Raw genomic sequence first — 21,393 nt, forward strand, 5'->3', positions numbered from 1 at the left:
AAGATAATTTTGCTGCACACAAGACACCGTTAATTAGACTCGTAACTGGTTCATCTTGTAAACAAATCAGTGCATTTAAAGGTAGCGTAAATAAGCAAAAATCTCTTAAATGTGGCTCGGTGTAAACGCCAACGTTAGCTTTTCTCTGATGATCCGCTATCTACTCCTTAGCATGGCACAACCTGGTTATAGCCACTATATATATCCCTTCTCTTTAGCACTGGGTTAGCTGTTCGATGGCATCATAATTTATAAGCAACGCATGGAATGTATTACATGTTTGCGTAAAGTTTATGAAACACTTTTTTCCAGTCATGGAGTTACTGGTTTAGATGACTGCAAACAGGATGTCGCTTCTAGCACGAGCGTCCAGTAGTGTTCCTCTCAGCTCGGCACATCTGCAACATCTGCTAACGCCTTTAGCGTAAATTATGTGCATTTATGGCGCTTTTTCACGTTAGTCAACGTTACCTTATTCATTTTCTTGTTAAAATACAGAAATCAGTCAAATATGTTATTCAGTAGTATTCAGACGTTTTTAAGTTGTTTTCCAATGACCTCATGAGGTGCTTTCCTAAGGTCTGGTTTACAAATAGCACGTGTCGTTAGTTAGTCAGCAATAGGCAAATTGCTAGTGTTAATGTGTCTACAGTCAACACTAAAACAAAGTACCAATCTAGCTTTACATTACACCGTTATGCAAATGATTTGTATATGGTGTCCAATTCTATGAGGTAATTCCGTAGGCTTACTGCTCTTTTGTTGAACAGCGATCAGAGTGGTCTCGACTCCTTGGCGCCATCTTAAGATCCCGTGTGACGCGTACTGGGATGCTGACCACTTGTAACAACATTATGGGCATGTCAAGTCAGAATTGAGATAGCCTTTTTGTTTAATTAACCCGCGGAATTTTTTAATGATTCCAAAAAATTAGCCACCTGTTCATGGCGTTTGTTTGTGTGTGTTGGTGTGCATTTCTGGACTTCAAACCAAATCCATAGGATCGTCCAATGTACTGACAGATGGTTGAGTCGTAGCGGGACCCGCAAGAGAGCAGCCTGGCAGTAAAGCCATATAGTATAACCAAAGAGGCTGCACCCCCCCTCCCCCAAACCTAACCCATAATCCCCGTGTTTTTGTCATGCTATGTAGTCAAGAGTGGTGTGTGGTCTGGAGGGGAGAGGAGATGCATGTGTTTATATCACAGCTCTACTCTCCCACTACATTAAACTCAACTTTCTTAAATTAACCAGACCAGAGAGATGGTCAAAGGACCTTACTTGAGAAGTGAGGTTGGGCCAGATGGCTGGGTTGGTAGAGCCTGCTACAGCATCAACATCTCCAGTGGGAAAACGAACTGTTGCAGATGTAGTTTCATGGTTTCTGTCATGGTCTGGGTTATTATTATGTGAAGCTGGCATGGATGAGTCATATCGAGACAATGGCTGTCCCGTCCAGATTTAGGTCTAATCCTCTTTGGGCATGTGATGTCATCATGCTGAGACACAGGAGTGCAGGGGAGTGCTGCTGGCTCCGAATGGAGCATCACACGGCTGGATCACCTAAAGCTAGATAAGGTCACATTCTTGGCCTCCTGGCAGCAGAACAGGTGGTGGTGATGAGAGTGGTCTGTGATTACACTTAATTAGATTCATGGATTAGACGGTGCCACTGCAGAGTTCAGAAGAATCAGTCAGTCTTTGGCTGCGAGGGCAGGTGTGCAGAGCGACTGGTGAGTTACACACCTGGGCTTCAGGCTGTAGTTCTGAACGGGGTTCAACCTGTGTCAGACCCAGTCTTACTAAGCCGACATGGCACAGGTCCTGTATCCTTCCCTGGGGGGAGAGAGGGTTTACCAGAACAGAAGTCCCTTTGTTGTTGTCTGTGTTGTAGTGACTAATGAGGGTTAGCTTGATTGTTTGGTGTGTAGCTGTCCTAATTACAGCATGCAGCATGGTGGGCCGGACTGGCCTGGGACAGGGCTGTATTGTGTGATTCTGCGAGGCGCTGGCCTCTGATAGGTGACCAGTGGAGTTGGGTGCGAGAGTCAGGGGGTTACCTTTGAGGTGATGAACAGGACAGGTCCAGCTCTGGTTCTGTCAGGGGGGCATGCTGTCTCGTGGCCCCGTGGTCCCTTTCCCCTAGACATCCGTCTTAGATCTGTCCAAACATTGGACATAAATTCCTCCTTCAACACTGCTGTCATTCTGTAACCAAATCATTTGAATGTACAGAAATCACCACATAGCCTCTGACAATCCTGCATGAACTGGATCTGCTGGAGGTTAACGGTTGCTCTTATCTCCCCAGTTTTAAAGCAGATAGCAGCCAATAAGGTTGGGGCACGTGTCCCTGTGTGCTTGTCCTTCATTCTTTCTTTCTTTCTTTCTTCTTAGAGAGAAATATATACAGTGGATGAGAGAGGAAAATAATGCAGTAGGAAGAAAAGAGAAAGTTGGCAGGGAGAATAATAAGAGTGACTTCCTCTTATCAAAGTGTAGCTACCTTTGTATGGGTGTTGTTGTTTGTAACCCTGCCAGCAAGTGTCTCCTGCTGCTACCGGGGGACTTCATTAACACTACTACATTGTTCCATGCAAATAGAAACCTTTACACCTGTAGTTCCTGTTAGTGTGGCAGTGAGCACTAGACAAAAACGTACTATGTGGCCATGATGCAATTTGTCTTTTGTAAATGCGGTTTTTGATAGAAATGTCATTTTTATTGACATGTGACGCATCCTACATTTCCATGGCAGTGTTCTCCAGGGTCCAGACGGTGGGACTAGCTGAGTGTAGGTGCTCTGGCCAGGCTGTCAGCTGGACCCTGATGCGCCAAGTCTAAATTACATCTAAGGAGGCAGACATACCAACACTCAGCCCACCTGTCGCTCCAGGTAACAAGGTCAGCCTGCGATTGGACAAGGGGATGAAAGCATTTAGTCTGCCATTGGCTCCCGCCGTGAACTTCCTGTCAGAGCGGGCGGGGCCAGCCACCATGTCGCTGTGTCTCCTCATGGATCCTGATCTGCTGAGCTGTGTGTGTGTGTCATTGCCCAACCATTCGGAAGGGCTATGGGAACATCCAGTTTGGAGGGCTGCTCTTCCTGCCTGGCCTTTGCTGGTCACACCAACTGTCACATCATTTTAGGTTGGCCAGGACTCTCTTACACACACACACACTACACACACGCAAATATAAACACACACCACACACACACACGCTACACACATGCAAAGATAACACAGAACAACACATAGACCCTCAGCACAGAGAAAACAAACCAGGCTTGAATGTCACCACTTTTTTTCTATCTGTCCTGGCTGCTTATCTGATAATCTCTCTTCCCCTCTTTCTCTGTCTTTCTCTTTTTGAGATGTTCACCCCTTCTCTTGTTTGTTAGTCTCTTTCCATACAGAACTGGTCTGTCATCTAAATGTGTTCTCTACAAGCTGCTTTCATTGTTCATTTGCAGCACTGACAAAAGCCACAGTAAACCATGACTATTGATTTCACACACACACACACACACACACACACACACACACACACACACACACACACACACACACACACACACACCATCAGGGACTTGCTTGTGGTGGAGGAGGGGGGTGGCTGGCAGGGATCTCACAGCGAGAGTAGAAGACAGATAGCAACAGAAAGGGAATGTGGCCCTAATTTGGGAGCCTGATTTGGCTGGGCATCCGACCCAGTGAAAAACAGATTATTTTATTTACCAGGTCATGTGCCAGGCAGGGTAGCAGGAACAGCGCAGGCAGACTGGACCAGGCAACATAGACTGGACCAGGTAGGTCAGACTGGACCAGGTAGGATAGACTGGACCAGGCAGGACAGACTGGACCCAGGCAGGACAGACTGGACCAGGTAGGATAGACTGGACCAGGTAGGTCAGACTGGACCCAGGCAGGACAGACTGGACCAGGTAGGACAGACTGACCCAGGCAGGACAGACTGGACCAGGTAGGATAGACTGGACCAGGTAGGACAGACTGACCCAGGCAGGACAGACTGGACCAGGTAGGATAGACTGGACCAGGCAGGACAGACTGGACCCAGGCAGGACAGACTGGACCAGGTAGGACAGACTGACCCAGGCAGGACAGACTGGACCAGGTAGGACAGACTGGACCAGGTAGGACAGACTGACCCAGGCAGGACAGACTGGACCAGGTAGGATAGACTGGACCCAGGCAGGACAGACTGACCCAGGCAGGACAGTATGCAGGACCGTTAGAAAATCAGGTGACCCTGTCTGCAGAGATGGGTTTCTCTATTGAAAGGTCATACCATTCTGTGTGTGTGTGTGGGAGAATTCCCTTCAACTCAAGCTGTGTAAACAAGATGGTTTCTTCATTCTCTGATTGGTTAGTGGAGTAGCAACAGTGGGACTAACCCTCTCCTGTCTTCCTCCTGTCCTCCTCTCCTGTCCTCTCCCCCCTCTCTGCTCCCTCCTCTCCTGTCCTCTCCCCCTTCCCCGCTACCACCTCTCCTGTCCTCCTCCTGTCCTTCTCTCCTGTCCTCCTCCTGTCCTCTCCGCTCCCTCCTCTCCTGTCCTCCTCCTGTCCTCTCCCTCCTGTCCTCCTCCTGTCCTCTCCGCTCCCTCCTCTCCTGTCCTCCTCCTGTCCTCTCCCTCCTCTCCTGTCCTCCTCCTGTCCTCCTCCTCTCCTCCCCCCCTCTCCGCTCCCTCTTCTCCTGTCCTCCTCCTGTCCTCCTCCTCTCCCCCCCTCTCCGCTCCCTCCTCTCCTGTCCTCCTCCTGTCCTCTCTCCTGTCCTCCTCCTCTCCTCCTCTCATGGATAAGGGATGTTTGGTGTGAGCAACAAGCCCTTGTTTTGAAGTGATTTAGACAAAGAGGCTCAGTGTTACTACTAGAGGGAGCGACAGAGAGGGAGGGAGAGGATGGATAACAGGGATTAGGGAGAGAGGAGAGGAGATAGAGGAGGAAATGAGGGGCCTGAAAGGGAAGGATGAAGCGTGTCACTGTGTGGCAGGACTTCCTGTTTCCCCAGGGGTCTGGAGGGGGAAGTGAGTGGCTGATACCAGGATAACTGATCTCTAATTGGTTGGGACACACACACATGTCCCCTGTCATTGTACTGGCTGATAATCGATAATATATGTCCCTTCTATGCCCCTAATGTGCGCACACACACGGACACACACAAATATACTCTTCAGTAATAACGGCTGTTTTATAGTAGTTACTACTAGTGGATTGTTCTACTACCTCTATCTCTCTCTTTCTCATGTTCTATCAATCTCCCTCCCATCCTCCGTCTCTTCATCCTTCACGCTGTCCTTCATTCTCACCCTCTCTTTCTTCCTCCTTCTCTATCTCTGCTGTGTAGCTGTGTGGACTCGGGTATGAAAGGGCGGGTCTCCCTGTCTAAAGACAGCTGGGAGGACAGGACAGGTATCAAAAGCTTTTTGAATTTCTCCATCTTTTGTCTGATCAAACATGAAGCCAAACAGCCGCTTTAGTAAAGGTTCATGCGGTCTTCTTTTTGTTTTAAGTTTGTTTGTTTTGGACGGAGGCTGTTTGAACTGTATAGGGATGTGAGTGTAGTAGCTCCTGTTACCAAGGGAACAGCTTTGCATCTGTGTAGGGGGAGGCCATTTGAAATCGACCCACAACCCTCCCCTCCTGCTCTCCCTCCCCACCGCCCCTTCCTCCATAGCTCTCTCTATCCCTCAAGGCTCCCCTCCCTGCCTGGGTGTGGTTAGTAGTCGACTAGGGCTGGTTGGTTCACCTGGTCAAGCAGGCCTCTCTCTCTCTGTGTTTTTCTCCCCATCTCTGTCTGTCTCCATCCCTCCCCTCCTTGTCCCCAGAGAGCTGAGGCATTGTGAGGTCCAGCCCAGAGTTGGACCAGAACCAGAGCCCCCATTGGGCTTAAGGTGGGGTTGGATCCAGGCGATACCGGTCAGGGTTCAAACTAGAAACCCAGATGTGATGTTCTCCCAGGGGGGGGTTCTAACACAGCGGAGGGAGAACAGGGAACCGCCCTGAACTGAAGCACCAGGCATGACATCATCTTCACTCAGACCCTCCCTTTAACCCCCCCCCCCCCGCCCCCACACACACACACATACACACAGACACACACACAGGCTGACCTGATCTCACCACACATCTCTCCCATGGGCAGCACAGACAGTCCTTGGTGTCAGGGTGTCCTACGGTGGGTGTCTAGTGGGGGTGCAGGGTCCGGAGATCCTGGCTGCTGACTGCAGGTCAGAGGTCATCACACGGGGTGGAGCCTGTCGCCATAGCAATGAAAGGGGCCTATGAGAGTAATTTGGGGACCAACAGAATGTGAGCATGTTAACATGGTAACAGCACCCTCTACATGACCCCAGCAAGCTGCCATGCAGGGTTAGCTGGGGGAGGGAAGGCCAGTGTGGGGATAGTTTAGAAAAGTTGGGATTTCAGTAAAGGGTTTTAAGGACCAGGATTCTAAACGTTTGGGGTTATGGTCATGGTTGGTTTTGTAAGAGTTCTGGGGAGGATATACTGTTGACTGACAGTAGGCCATTAGAAACATGCATCACTCTGTGTAACAGACCAGTAAACAGTGACCACTTAACCTCCTGCTTTACTTATGCTCCTGCACAGTATATCAACATTACCAGGCATCGCACTGTCAGTGATCCTGTGAGTGATCCTGTAAACCCAACATGTAACTTTAGTAGTATAAACTAGGATGTACGTCAACAGCAACAGCAGTATGGCTGGCCCACTCCTCCTCCTCTTCCTCTTCCTCCCATCGCCCAGGTAACCACATGCTCCACCAGGGACTTGAGGTTGCTTAGCAACGCCCTCTAAAACCCGGACAGCAGTGGTCTGTAAGGGGGCGGGGTCTTGCTCTCTGACTAGACCAGGAGGATTGGCCCAGGTCATGAATGAATGAGCGTCCTGTGCTTTGAAGCCACCAGCAGCCTCAGGAGGATCTGGAGTGTGGTTGTACCTTGTCTAGGCACATTCACAAGCTGGAGGGATCGGCCTCTCCTCCTCTCCTCTTCCTCTCCCCTCTTTCCTCTCTCCCTCTCCTGTTCTCTTTCACCATACCTCTATGCCTCTTTGGTTCCGTAGCCCTCATTCACTCCCCCGATTCTCAAATTGTTCTTCTTCACCTCTCTCTCTTTCTCTCTCTCTCTCTCTCTCTCTCTCTCTCTCTCTCTCTCTCTCTCTCTCTCTCTCTCGCTCTCTCTGTCTCCATTGAACTATTTCATCCCTCTCTTTCTCACATTCCCCTCTCCCATCCCCACCAGTCTCTCCTCCTCTCCTCCCTTCCCCTCGCTCTCTCTCGGCCCTGGCCTCATTCTCCAGGGCTGTAGAGAGACAGAGTGGTAATGACAGTGTGTAAAACAGCAGGAGGCTGAGCGAGTGCAGGACTCAGCAGAGAGAGAGGAGGGGGGGAGAGGGAGAGCAGGAAGGAGAGGTGAAGAGGGAAGGTTGCGGAGGACAAGACAGACCTGCAGGGAGAGAGAGATCACGGTAAGGTATATCTCAGACACACACATAGAATAGCCGCAACAAGGGCTAGGGCTGCAGGATCACTGAGCTGGTCGGACCAGAGCCCTTCACACAGACAGGCTCCAGATGCCTGTCTGTCTAGCTGCCTGTCTGTCTGCTTGTCCGCCTGTCTAGCTGCCTGCCTGTCTAGCTGCCTGCTTGTCTAGCTGTTCTTCTGTCTGGTTGCCTGTCTGTTTTTCAGATTGGCTCATGGTTTTTATGTCAAATGTGATTATGTTATATGCTATAGAATGTGTAGTCAGCTGATTTCAATAGGTGTTGAATAAGGTGCCTGTCTTCTTCTCTGGGTCATAAGATTGGATACAGACATGTTTGAGAGAGACAGAGAGATAGGGGGAGAGACTGTAGACCTGGCTGTAGCGTTCTCTAACAGAGGCCACAGATTTATATATGATTTGATAGAAGTTCAGTAATGTTTGGATCCATATTGTCCAGCAGTGGGCTGTAGACTGGGAGCTGGTGAGGGGAGCTGGTGCTCAGTGGAACTCCACCAGCGGTGTGAGGAGGGTGTGAGGCAGCCAGCCTCTTTATGGAGCGTCACTGTCAGGTCATGGCTGCTTAATGTGGCCTGCTTCAGGTGACAGCTCACTCACTGCATGCCTTTCATCTGTGTGTACTGTTAGTGTGTGTTTGTGCGTGTGTGTACTGTAAGTGTGTGTGTGTGCGTGCGTGCAGACAGGATTACACATGTGGTGCTGCTGTGAATTATGTTTACCCCGTACTTTAGCTTGCACACACACACACACATACAACAAATGTAGTGATATCTCTGATGCGTGCGTGTTTGTGTTTTTATTAGGTTGTGCCGGGTGGGGTAGAGACTGTCTGTAGTGGATCCTTTAGAAGAGACACGCATGCAGACACACAAACAGAAACAAGCACACACACACACACAGAGCTAGCAAAACAACTGACAGACACACAGAGACGGTTATAAAAACAAGCCCTCTCTCCTCCCTTGCGAGTTCTCACCAAGCAGGCAATATCCAGACTTAGGTGTGTGTTAAAGAACCTAGCTATGCTAACACTAGGAACTAGCCATGTGTGAGCTATGCAAATTAGTGCAAGTTGTTTACCATAGCCATCCTCTCAGTTACCGCAATGCTAGTGAGCTAGCATAGTCATCCATCACTTAGCAGGAGACGGGTTCATTGCCAGCGGAAGGAGACTGGGTAGACAGTAGTTTAATTAGGCCGAGTAGGCTTAAAAACAACAGTGTGAGAAGGTGTTGAGAAAGTGTATCCCAGCACGAGGTGGCCTCGGAGGGATGAAGGGAGAGGGAACAGCACCAAGAGCAGGGTGATGTTGGAGAGGATGAGGATTGTATAAGCTGGAGATTCCTCATCAGGCAGGAAGCTAGTGGGACAGGCTACAGATGGTACAACAGCCTTACGTAACCAGCCTCATAAACATTTCACTTATACCGTACATAGAGAGGACACCCAATAAACACACTTAGACACACACACACACTCACTCACACAAAAACACTTCACTTTATAGCCTAACCTACATAGACATAGACTGACGGGAGGAGGGGGGGGGGGTACTGTTGGCTACAGAGAGCAGGGGCATGGAAATGTCCATTCCCAGTCCCTTCACACACACACGCACAGTCACACACACAGGCTGGAGGAGTGTTTTCTAGCCAGTGAGAGACTGTGAGAGCATGGTAGTCCTATTGTCCTGGAGCGCTGTGGGAACTGGAGGGAGAGGAGGTGGGAGGAGACAGAGCAGAGAGAGAGGAGAGAGAGAGAGAGATAGAGGAGAAAAAGAGAGAAGGGGCCATGGGAGGGGGTGACAGAAGGTTAGGGAGAGAAAAAGAGAGGGAGAGGCTGCCCTATGTTTGGTTGAGAGAGAGCCAAGGCAGAGCGTGACTAACTCTGACCTGCTCTCTCTCTCTCTTTCTCTTTCATTGATGAACACCAGGAAGGACTCCTTGTTCTTTAGGAGAGCATTTGTTCTCAGAACATCTCGGTTTGAATCGACAGTTGTGGGGTCATCAGTAATTCTGTGTGGTTATGAAGTGTGTGTGTGTGCACGTGCATGTGTGTACGTGTGTGTGCGTGTGCATACAGCAGGGTTGAAAGGTGTTTGATCCGACTAAGGATAATCCCAAATCTCTTGTCCCTCGTCACTTAACCCAAACACACCCCCACACACTCCCACAGGCACGATCAGCTGAAGGTGCTGGATCACGACCTACACCCTGACAAACTGTCAGGTACAAATGCAGTCACATGACCCAAGCAGGTCACATGATCTCAGGAGATTCTGGACTAAAGGTTGGTCCACTGTAAAGCTCACACCCCTGTCCCCAGTATGTTTGTTTTGTGTGTGAGTGTGTATGTCTCGCTCTGCTTATGTGTATGTGAGTGTGTGTATTTAAGCGTGTTTGTTTGATATGGTTGATGATATCGCCACAGAGGAGGGTGTGTCAGTGTCAGTCAGGGTCTGTAGCAGGGAGCCATTTTGTGAGCTGGAGTGTGATTGGTTGTGACAGTTGGTGCTGTTTCATCTACAGCCGCGGGATTAGTCTGTTGCACGAGCTGGGCAGTGCTAGGCTGCCCGGGTGGGTGGAGCTAGGACAGCCTGTTGCTAGGGGTGATTGATGTTGCAATAGCATGTTGCTACGGTGTAGGTGTGGTCAGTACAGGCTGAGGTGGGAGTTTGAAGGCTGTCGGTAGTAGACGCACAGACACACATCCTCTTCTCTCTCATCTCCTCTCCCACCCTCTCCTCTCATGCATGAAAATCTTGCTCTATTAATAGACCCCTGAATGGACACAGAATATAGTTCTCCAGGGAGCTGTATGAACCTCTCATAACCCCCCCCCCCCCACACACACACACACACGCATACACACACACGCTCACACACACACACCAACGTTGACTGAGTGTTGAATCAAAGAGACTCTCTAACCCAGGCTTGATAGTAGGGATGGGCATAATTAATCGACGATCGATTATCGATCATTAAGAATTTAGTCGATGACATTATTTGTTCATCGATAAAACTAATGCGTGTTCTGTTGCGTAGTGTGAGTCTTGAAAGAATGCAATGGATTTCGCTATGTGGTAGCAAGTAAACATTTTACCAAAATGCCACATATGCCTACTCAGTTACCGGCGAGTTTCCATGTATTTCAAAAGTAAACAGGAAGAGTTCACGGTGAAGTGTAGCGTGAGACCATATTGACTAAAAAATTACTTTGTTAACTGCCAACACTGCAAAGCTGAGTATAAATACAACTCCTCCACGACTCAAATGATGTACCACTTGAAGAACGTACATCCGACCCTGGTTAGTGGCGGTGCATCCTGCTCTCGGTGCTAGCACGGAGGAGCTGCGATGCACAACGAGCAGAGAAAATTACCCAACGGATCTGCAAGTCCATCGAGATGGATATGCTACCCTTAAGTATTGTTGAGGGCAAAGGTTTTTATGAAGCTTTGTTAATTAGCCGGGAAAAAAACGAGGGCCAATTGTGTTTGAGCACAGGCTTCTAGCTGCCTCTAGGAGTTACAGAAATAGTTGTTTTTCTTGTAATAGCCACAGATCTCAATGCGGAAACACGCTGTTTTTTCTATTTTCACTGCATTTTAATATAGCCTATAAATAGTGAATTTTAATATAAAAATGTTAATGATTAATCGAAAATCGATCGTTAATTCTCCCGACGATCGATTAAGACAATTTAGTCGAATGCCCATCCCTACTTGATAGTGTCAACACTTGTCATGGAAATCCTCATTTGCATGTGGCCTATCTCTTCCTTCATCACGGTGACCTAACTGTGTGTTCAGACGACGTTGTCATGGCGACACTGACCTGAAGCAGGGAGACTAAGGATGGACCGAACCCCCAGCCCTGTTGTCATGGCAAATGAGTGTCAGGAGGACCTAGCAGTGTCACTGATATTTGGGTTGAAGATTGGCTATGGCTGAGCCTGTGTGCGCGTGCTCTGTGTGTCGGGTAGACTCACACTCGTGTTTTCCCACCTCTGCTCCAGTAGTTCAATGATGTCCTATACCTCTCAGGTTACCATGGAGATGCATAAAGGGGTTCTGTAGAGTGTAACAGGAGACAGTTAGTGCTGCACCCGATACTGCTATTATCATACGACTATTGTGATATCTGTTTATGTACGCATCCAGCGTAACACAACCTTTCTCTCTCTTCCTTACCAGTGTAAACGGTCGCCATGACAACAGAGGTGGGATCCGAGACTGAGGTGAAGAAGGAGCCCGAGAAGGAGAAAGGGGAGGAGCCAACTCCATCAGCTGACGCCCAATCCACCAACAGCCCCGCCCCTGAGCAGGAAAACCAGGAAGTCGCAGCGCCCTCTGAGAACACCACCCCGGAAGCTCCTGAAGCTACCACACCAGAGAAGAAGAAGGAGGAGGAGAAGGAAAAGGAGGGACCTGTGAAGGAGAAGGGAATCTCTCGTTTCCTGCCTCCATGGCTTAAGAAGCAGAAGTCCCAGACCCAAGTGACTCCCAAGGAAGCCACGCCTCTGGAGACCACGCCCACAGACGGGGTTGTGGCCACAGTAGAAGGGGAGGAGGAGAAGGCGGAGCCAGAGCAGGAAGTGGGAGAGACTTGTCCTCCGGTAGAACCCCCAGTGGAAAACCAGGAAGTGAACGGAGTGGAAGCGGAAGAGAAGGAGGAAGTGAAGTCAGAGGAAGGAGAGAAGGAGGAGAGCCACTCCACAGGCAGTGCAGACACTCAGGTACTATGCCGTTGTTATGGAAACACATTCTAGAACATTCTGATCTATGTTTGATCATCCACAAACCGACTGTTGCACTCTTTCTATCTGATATAGCTATCAGTCATCTGTCGGTGAACGCCTGATCTTGTAGTTCTTGTAGTCACATTACCTGATTCCTGACTCCTCCTGTGGGACCAGTTCTATTTCTTACCCTCTCTTGCTTTACCTCAACCTTCTTCTCGTTCCGTCACTACCTCCCTCTCTTTCTCTGTCTTTCTTCTTCTTTCTCCTCTTTACCTTCTCTACCTTTCTCTCTCTCTCTCTCTTTCTCTTTCTCTCTCTCTTTCTCTCTCTTTCTCTCTCTCTCTCTCTCTCTCTCTCTCTCTCTCTCTCTCTCTCTCTCTCTCTCTCTCTCTCTCTCTCGCGCCAAGGTCAAAAGCTATCAGCTCATACTGACAAGCTGGGCCCTGCTCTGTTAGAGACATAAGATGGATGCTCTGTTACAGACACAAGATGGATGCTCTGTTAAAGCGAGCGATAAGATGACTGCTCTTCTAGAGAGAGAGAGAGGGAGATAAGATGGCTGCTCTATAGAGAAAAAGAAAATGGCTGTTCTAGGGTTGTAGAACCCATTTCTGCTAAATCTTGGAACAGTCTGAGCTGAAATAAATAAAACATAACTGCTTAACAGATGCTGCTATCCAGAGTGATTTCATCAAGCACTCACACACACACACACACACACCATGTAACTTACCCGCCCTGATGTGTCCAATCCGACCTCCATCCAAACCCAGAGCCTGTCTCTGAGCTGCTATGTGTGGTGGTCAGTGTTGTGACCCGATCAGAGGGATCCTGAGCAGTGAGGTCATCATCCTGGCCCGGTTAGGCCTCCGCCCTCCTCTCTCCTCCCATGACATCATCACCCCCAGACATCTGGCCAATGGAAACTGTTGTTCTCTGATAGAACTCTCTGAGGGTTCAACTCACTAAAACATCCACACAGACATGTAGACACACACACACACACTGAGGGGTGGACAAAGCAAGGACTTGGTTCTGATAGTATAACTACTGCAGATCTGGTGACTAGGAGCTCTCTGTTCGTGTTGAAGGTCGGTTATCTCTCCTATTGATCCTTTGTGTGTGTGTGTGTTTGTGTGTGCAGCCTGCCAAGGAGGAGAAAGAGGAGTGTGTAGAGAAGGGAGCGGAGGAGGGAAAGCCACCTGAGGAGGGGGAGCAGGAAAAGGAGGAGGAAGAGAAGGAGGAGAAGAAGGAGGAGGACAAAAGCTGCAAGCCGGAGGGCCACTCCATCCTCAAGTCTCCTCTCAAGCTCACCAAGAAGATGAAGGTGGCCATGTGTCACGTGATGATGCTGGACGGAACCCAGTTCCCCTGCGAGGTGGAGGTGAGTGGAACCCTAGGGACACAGACAACTCCAGCAACACAGCTACCGTCGTTGAACAAGCTACGAAGGGATTTGGGGGTGTGATTGGAACTTCTGGAATACTTGCGACGAGCGTGTTAGTTGTGGATGATGTTGTGTCGTTGCCCTAGGTTACACTACATTAGTGACGTTGTTGTTGTTATTGCTGTCAGATTCATAATTGTCTTCCTGTGATGGAGCATAATGGTCATAAGTGTGTGTGTGTCATGTTTTGTGGAAGAACAAGAGATTGAAGCGGGGATTACTGCTGTGGGGGAGCTGAACCACTGGCAGATAATGTCTTATTGATGAAAATGAAAACATTGACACATGCACACATGCTGTCAATATTGGAGAGATCACATTATAGATAATGTTGTTTTGCACAGGACGAGGGCCGAGAGGGTGTGGCCTTCTCTCACCTCTCTGTTTCAGCTGAAGGAGTGTGGCGTGAGGGGACTTCCATTCTTGCAATGTTTATACTGGTTCCCTAGGAGATGTAACAAGCTAATCAAAAGTCCTCCTCGGTTCCTGATTCGTCAGTGATGTGTGATGAAGGGATGTCCTGGGTAAAGGCAGAGCACGCTCTGCAGGGGGTTGTCTGGTGGCTGGGCGGGTGGGGTGGGGGTGTGGGGTGGGTGTGTACCCCCCAGGGTATTAAAGGGGGATCCTGACTGAGCTGCCCCCCCCCCCCCCCCTCCTGTCAGATTAGACCTGCAGCATCTGCTGTCATCTCTGTGCTCTATTCCTGACTCTATTGTACTGGACTTTATACAGCTACGCGCTCTGCTGTGCACTATTCTACTGTACTGTACTTAAGCCTACACAACTATCTTCTCCTCTGCTCTACTCTGCTGTACTATACCCTACAGTCCTCTACTCTACAATACTGTCCTCTTCTATACTCTACAATACTCTGCTCTACAATACGCTCCTCTACAATACTCTGCTCTACAATACTTTGCTCTACAATACTCTGCTCAACAATACTCTGTTCTGCTCTGGTGTTTGAACAGGCCCTGCTTTGTCCTCCTCAGTAAGGCTCAGCATCACTAGCAGCCATTGTTGAAGTGAATTCATCCAGAAGCCACGGGCATATTTATAATGGCATGTTATGTCCTCTCTCTTCATCGATCTCTTCATCTTTCCCTTTTGCTCCTTCTTTCCATTTTTCTCTTTCAATTTTCCCTCTGCATACCTCCGTTGCTCTTTCACCATTCCCCCCCCCCCCCTCTCTCTCTCTCTCTCTCTCCCTCTCTCTCTCTCTCTCTCTCTCTCTCTCTCTCTCTCTCTCAGCTCTTAGTGCCATGGGAGCGTTCACAAACAGACAGGGAACAACAAAGCATTCCACAGAAGAAACTTTATTTTAGCAAACCAACCCCCGTCCCCCTGAGGCCTGTCCCCCTCCCTAACCCCACAGCTCCATCCCAGTCTCAGTCTCCCCTCCCTAACCCCACAGCTCCATCCCAGTCTCAGTCTCAGTCTCCCCTCCCAAACCCCACAGCTCCATCCCAGACCCAGTCTCAGTCTCCCCTCCCTAACCCCACAGCTCCATCCCAGTCTCAGTCTCCCCTCCCTAACCCCACAGCTCCATCCCAGTCTCAGTCTCCCCTCCCTAACCCCACAGCTCCATCCCAGTCTCAGTCTCCCCTCCCTAACCCCACAGCTCCACCCCAGACCTAGTCTCAGTCTCCCCTCCCTAACCCCACAGCTCCATCCCAGACCCAGTCTCCCCTCCCAAACCCCACAGCTCCACCCCAGCCCCAGACTAGGCCCCAGACCCAGGGTCAGCCTTAGCCCCAGAGAAGGTAGAGGAGGAGGAAAGAAAGTGTCAGTGTGATCACAGTCTGACTGGTTGTTTTTATCCTGGGTCTGGCCAGGTGTGTGTGTGTGTGTGTGTGCACGTGTGTGGCACCATTGCCCTACCGCCTGCATTATTCATCCCTAAATGTGTTACCAGGACAACCCCCCCTCATGAAGCTCGTCTAGAGAGCCACACCTAGTCACATATCCGAGCACCCTGCACCATCTGGGAGGAAGTGTGTCTCTGTGTCTGTCTGTGTGTGTGCTCAGTAGTAAAATGCCAGCAATCTCAGCTGACCTACTTTCCATGTAACCCTGCAGACTAGTCCCTCTGGTTATGGTGCTGCATCCAGCATAAAGCCACACTACAGTGTGTGTGTTATCCTTAGCTGCCCTCGGTCCTCAGCACTAATGACCTGCACTGGGTTACAGGGACCACTGGAAGAATCTTAATGAGGCTAACCCCTAGCATAGCATCTAGGTAGCACCTAGTCTAACTACACCTTCCTGTACCTGCATCCTTCTCTAACAACTAGCGTAGCATCTAAGTAGCATCTAGCCTAGCTACACCTTTCCTGCACCTGCACCCTTTTCTAACACCTAGCATAGCATCTAGCCTACTTACACCTTTCCTGCACCCTTTTCTAAAACCTAGCGTAACATCTAGCCTAGCTTCACCCTTCCTGCACCTGCACCCTTCTCTAAAACCTAGCGTAGCATCTAGCCTAGCTACACCCTTCCTGCACCTGCACCATTCTCTAACACCTAGCCTAGCACCTAGTGTATTACCAAGCCTAGTTACACCCTAACAGCCTAGCAACAACCAGTAACAGTCCAGCAACAATCAGTAACAGTCCTGGAACAGCACATAGCTTTTATAAGATCAATACAATCCATTTAGTGAGTGGATTTTCGCTCATCCAAACAGGTCAGAAGGGTGTGTGTGCATTTGTGCGTGTCTGCATGTGTACTAAAGGTGTTGACATAGTGTTGACAAACTATCACAAGTCCCAAACACACAAAGACACACACTAACACCCAAGCAGATCAGTAGGGACTGACTTCCCAAAACATGTTAGAGCTAAAAGCAGCTCCTAACTTGATTTAGGAGAAACTCAAAAGTAACGGGCGTGTCAGTCCTAGTTCTAGGACTATTAAATCTTTGGGAATTTCTCAAAGCATTTTAACGTTAAAAATCAGCTCCTAAATCTTTGAAAAGTTAGGGGTAGTCAATAGGACTCCCATGTGACTAAAACCAAATCACAAACAATCCTAAAACGGCAGAAGTGGGAAAGCTGAACTTCTTTGCAGGCATATTTTCCCATGCATAAGTTGGGCAAGAAGTAAAAGCTGTTCTTGCATGAGGTTTTACTCTTTTTTTTTGCACAAAAGTTTAGATGCTAAACTTGTACATGACTTTTCATAATATTTTTCTTGGTTTCATAAATCATCGAGACTTAGCCTATTTATAGCCACCTTACATATTTATTTGAATCTGGCATCCTGATACCTCCTTCTATTGTACTTCTATGAAGAACACTACTGATAGAGACGCATCCTCTATCAGCCAATCACTGTTGGCGTAGTAAGTAAGCTGTTGGCTACTATTTGGGAGACCTCTTAGTGGTAAGATGAAATATAATGTGAATTTGACCCCAGAGCCTTAGTAACATTGTCCAGTCAGACAGAGAGCAGATCTCAGAGTGGGCTGGTGAGAAGCAGTCTTGGGTGCTCTCTTCAGCCTGTCTATAGGTCAGGGTCAGAACTGGGGGGGTTTATCGCCCTCCAGGCTAGACTGGGGAATGTGTCCCTGAGGAGGAGGTGGTGGTGAGGGAGGGGGGGGGGGGGTCAGGTCAGATCAGTTCTTTCTTTGTCCCTGTTGCCATTCAGCCCAAATACCATCAGGACCAGGCCCAGCCCAGCAGATCCACAGGCTTTTGTTCTGATTGTCCTGTAAAACCAGGCTGGTCCAGTTCTGCTGTGCCCGCTAATACTGCCCTGCGCCCAGGCCACGGGCCTGCTACACTGGCACACTGTCTCTGTCTGCCTGTTAGCCTGTCCGCCTGTGTGCGTGCCTATGTATGTGTGTGTGTGCCTGTGTGTGTGTGTGTGTGTGTGTATATGTGTGTGCGTGCGTGTGTGTGCTTGCGTGTTTGTGTGCATGCCTGTGTGCCTGTGTGTTTGTGTGTGCCTGTGTGTGTGTGTGTGTGTGCCTGTGTGTGTGTGTGTGTCTACAGAGTAAATGTCAGCTCACACCCCTCCCTTGCCCTGTGGGTGTGCATTCTCCAGAGTTTACTGGAACTTTCAGCCAGTTACCTCCTGTTAGCCTGACACACACACACACACACACCTTTTGGGTGAACACTGTGTTCCTTACCATCTCTGCAGTCCAAAATAACTGTGAATGATGTGTTAAAGTGCCTCCCGCTCTCCCCATCTCTTTCTCCTCCACCCATCTCTCTTTTTCTTCTTGTCTACAGATCTTTCTTCCTCTCTCCATATCTCTTTCTCTCTGTCTTCTCCCGTCTCTGTGTTCTCTATCGTTCTCCCTCGCCCATCTTTCTCACTCTCTACCATCTCTCTCTTTCTCAATTCCCCAGTCATCTCAGGCTGAGCTATGTTCTCTGCTGGTGTGCTAGTTAAGCAGAATTCCAAGGTTCTGACCAGGTTCTGACCCCTCCTCTCTCTGTCCTCCAGAAACGAGCCAAGGGCCAGTTCCTGTTCTTCAAGGTGTGTGAGCATCTTAACCTGCTGGAGAAGGACTACTTCGGCCTGAGCTACAGAGACAACGCTGACCAGAAGGTACACACCTGCTCCTCTCCTGAACACAAGTTCTGCTCATATCTGTCGACCTGACGCAGGAGACAGTACCCTCCCTATGACCCTACTGTGGAGAGGAGCCCTAACCCAGAGGAACCAACAGAAGGGGAGGAGAGAGAGGAAGTCAAGAGAGAATGAGAAAAGAACGAAGAGCGGCGTGTTTGTGGTGTGCCAAGTGTGGAATGGGTCTGTGTGTGTTTGTGTGTGTCTGCACTTGTGTGTGTGTGTCTGTGGGTGTGTGTTTACAGTGAGGATTGGTAGGCCACAGTGATAATAACAGTCATGTCTGTCTGCTGGACGAGGGCCAGAGCTGCAGCTGGCTACAATGTTAAGACTGGACTAGTCTACACTAGACTGGATTAAACTAAACTGGGCTGGACTAGACTAGACTGGATGAAGCTGGACTTGACTGGACTGGAGATTTTCTTTTAACTTTCTCTCACCCCAAGTTTACCTTTCTCTGTCTTTCTCTCTCTTTCCACACAGGGTCATTTGTAATACAGACTTTTACACAATCAAACTGTTTGTTTATTAAGACCTGACAATAGTCACACCTACTCAACAGGAACAACTAGAAATCATTTTATTGTGAGTGAATGTGTGTGTTTTTCACCTGTCCAAGTTGAAGTCACCATGTTTGTGCTTTTGTTCCTGTAGTGCTGGCTGGACCCTACCAAGGAGATCAAACGCCAGATCCGCAGTGAGTTCTGTGTGTGTGCGTGTGCGTGTGCGTGTGCGTGTGCGTCTGCATGCCTACAATTACATTACCCTACATACCATTCTAATTAGAGCTCTACACCTCCCCACCCTGTAATTCGCCCCAACCTCACACCCACCAATCCATGCCTGCTGTGGCTCGCACGCTCAGCTCTGATTGGTCTGAATACCCTAATGTCAGCTGTGATTGGTTTGCGTGCTTCACCAGCTGAGTTCTTATTGGCTTGTCGACCACTAAGGCCTATTTACATTTTTATCATCTTCAAAAAGAGGGAGAGGGATTGAGAGCAGGAAGGATACAAATGTTTGCAGGAGGGTTACAGAGTTGGGGGCTGGAGGGTTACAGAGTCGGGGGCTGGAGGGTTACAGAGTTGGGGGCTGGAGGGTTACAGAGTTGGGGGGCTGGAGGGTTACAGAGTTGGGGGCTGGAAGGTTACAGAGTTGGGGGGCTGGAGGGTTACAGAGTCGGGGGCTGGAGAACATCTGATCTGGTCTCATGGGGGCAGACTGAAGAGAGAAAAGGAAATGGTCTTGCTGTGATGTCGTCTCTGGGTTGGAATTTTCCAAATAATCGGCAACACTGTGGATCCCGTCAGAGAGAGAAAGAGGGGAGGGGGGGGATAGAGAGATGAGGGGGGCAGAGAGAGAAGGACAGAGAGTGGAAGGGTTGAGAAGGGATCTAAACAGAGAAGGAAAGTGGGAGGAGTAGAGAAAGAGGGACTGGAGAGAGACAAAAAAAATGAGGAATTGAGGGAAGCAAGAAGGAATGTAGCAGATTTGTATTTTTCTTTCTCTGAATGAGTGTTCTCATTGTTGGTTTATATTAGTCAAGGGCTGCGGTGTAGAGGCTGGAGTGTTAGACTTACAGACAGATAAACCTGCAGTCTGTCTGCCTGCCCATCTATCTGCCTGTCTGTCTGTCTGCCCATCTATCTGTCTGCCTGCCCATCTATCTGTCTGCCTGTCCATCTGTCTGACTGCCTGTTTGTCTGCCTGTCTGTCTGCCCATCTATCTGCCTGTCTGTGTGTCTGAGAGAGAACGAGAGGGAGGTTGTGATAGATCCTGGGAGCTCATGAACACATTCACTTCTGTTCTAGAATGATCTTCCTGAGACCAATGACATAGTCTCTGTTCTAGAAAGGTCTCATTCGAGAGTGCCCTGATCTATAATGAACAGATTATTCCAGGACAGTCAAATCTTTGCTCTATACTGATCTTTATGAGTCCAGACAGTGAGCGAGTCCAGTGTCCAATCCGAAATTCCTCCACCATACCTATCAACAACGACCCAGTATTTATCTGGACCCTACTCTAACCCTACTGGACAGCCCAGTAAAGCCCAGAGTCTCTTCCATCAGACATGTGGCCGGTCGTTACATAACCTCCTGTGTCTGTGGTCCCAGAGGACGAGGGATAGCCTGCATCCATCCTCACAGTCGTCCTCTCTGCAAGCGCTTAATCATCCTACAGATCAGCTGTGCTGGTCTATTGTTGCTAGGTTACAGCCAGGGCTGGAGCACAAGGTGTGTACCACAGGTGAGGTGTGCGTGTGTGTCGGTTCTGACTCTAAGGCATCTCACAAGTCGAGTCATGAGATGCTAATAAAGAGAGCGGAAGCAAGAAAGAGAGAGAGAAGGTGGTGAGGTGAGAGAGGAAGCGGGCGAAATATTGAAGTCTGCTTCAGGCAAGATATTTGGTCTCTAATGATATAATGATATAACTAAACCAGGGAGAGAGTGTGTGTGTGTGTGTGTGTGTCTGACTGTCCGATGCACAGCTGGACCAATCGGAGAAGTTGTGAAGATCAAAGCTGGTCCACGTGTCTATCTGGTGGATAATTACTAACATATGTCACTCACTCTGTCTGACATGGAATGTATTCTCTCTCTCTCTCTCTCTTTCTCTACAGACAACAACTGGCAGTTTTCCTTCAATGTGAAGTTCTATCCTCCAGACCCTTCTCAGCTTACTGAGGATATAACCAGGTACACACACATCTGCACACACACACTCTATCTCTCTCTGAGTGACCTTGGTTCTGGGTAGGAGTGAAAGTCTTTGCTTTGGCTGCAGATACATCCATTAACCCTGACACAGCTAGTCGATAAGGCACACAGACCCCCATTGGGGAACACACTCTCACACACACACACATACACACACACACACACACTTAGACACACACACATCCTGTTCTGGATGTCCCACAGCCCCGGGCCAGAGAGTGTAATTGGCCGTGGAAGTGCTCTGCTTGATGGCTGCCGCTACACTGGATAGACACTGCAGGGTTTTCTGCTCATGTCATACACACACACACACACACACATGCCACCCCCAGGTTTCTCATGCATGT

At 49.1% G+C, this 21,393-nt stretch overlaps 1 protein-coding gene and 1 long non-coding RNA gene across 12 annotated transcripts in view; one reads left to right on the forward strand and one right to left on the reverse strand.

Annotated features, from left to right (window-relative positions):
• Positions 1-21,393, forward strand: part of epb41l2 (erythrocyte membrane protein band 4.1 like 2) — a 41,554-nt gene that overhangs the window by 137 nt on the left and 20,024 nt on the right. For 10 of the 11 annotated variants that reach the window (XM_047022305.1, XM_047022308.1, XM_047022307.1 and 7 more), the window contains exons 2-6: positions 11,750-12,291; positions 13,442-13,681; positions 18,200-18,304; positions 18,980-19,022; positions 20,950-21,025. In XM_047022305.1, coding sequence (XP_046878261.1) covers positions 11,764-12,291; positions 13,442-13,681; positions 18,200-18,304; positions 18,980-19,022; positions 20,950-21,025 — 992 coding nt within the window. In that variant the 5' untranslated portion in view covers positions 11,750-11,763. Of the gene's footprint in view, positions 1-7,557; positions 8,133-11,749; positions 12,292-13,441; positions 13,682-18,199; positions 18,305-18,979; positions 19,023-20,949; positions 21,026-21,393 lie in introns of those variants that run through there. The other variant, XM_047022306.1, reaches the window with a different exon arrangement.
• On the reverse strand, positions 9-11,743 carry LOC124469184. The gene is made up of 3 exons (XR_006956264.1): positions 11,545-11,743; positions 2,060-2,160; positions 9-1,835 (listed from the first exon to the last, which is right to left on the reverse strand). It is a non-coding gene; the product is annotated as an uncharacterized LOC124469184 (long non-coding RNA).

Source organism: Hypomesus transpacificus, chromosome 6, assembly GCF_021917145.1.
Source record: "Hypomesus transpacificus isolate Combined female chromosome 6, fHypTra1, whole genome shotgun sequence".
In the NCBI taxonomy this organism is placed as follows: domain Eukaryota; kingdom Metazoa; phylum Chordata; class Actinopteri; order Osmeriformes; family Osmeridae; genus Hypomesus; species Hypomesus transpacificus.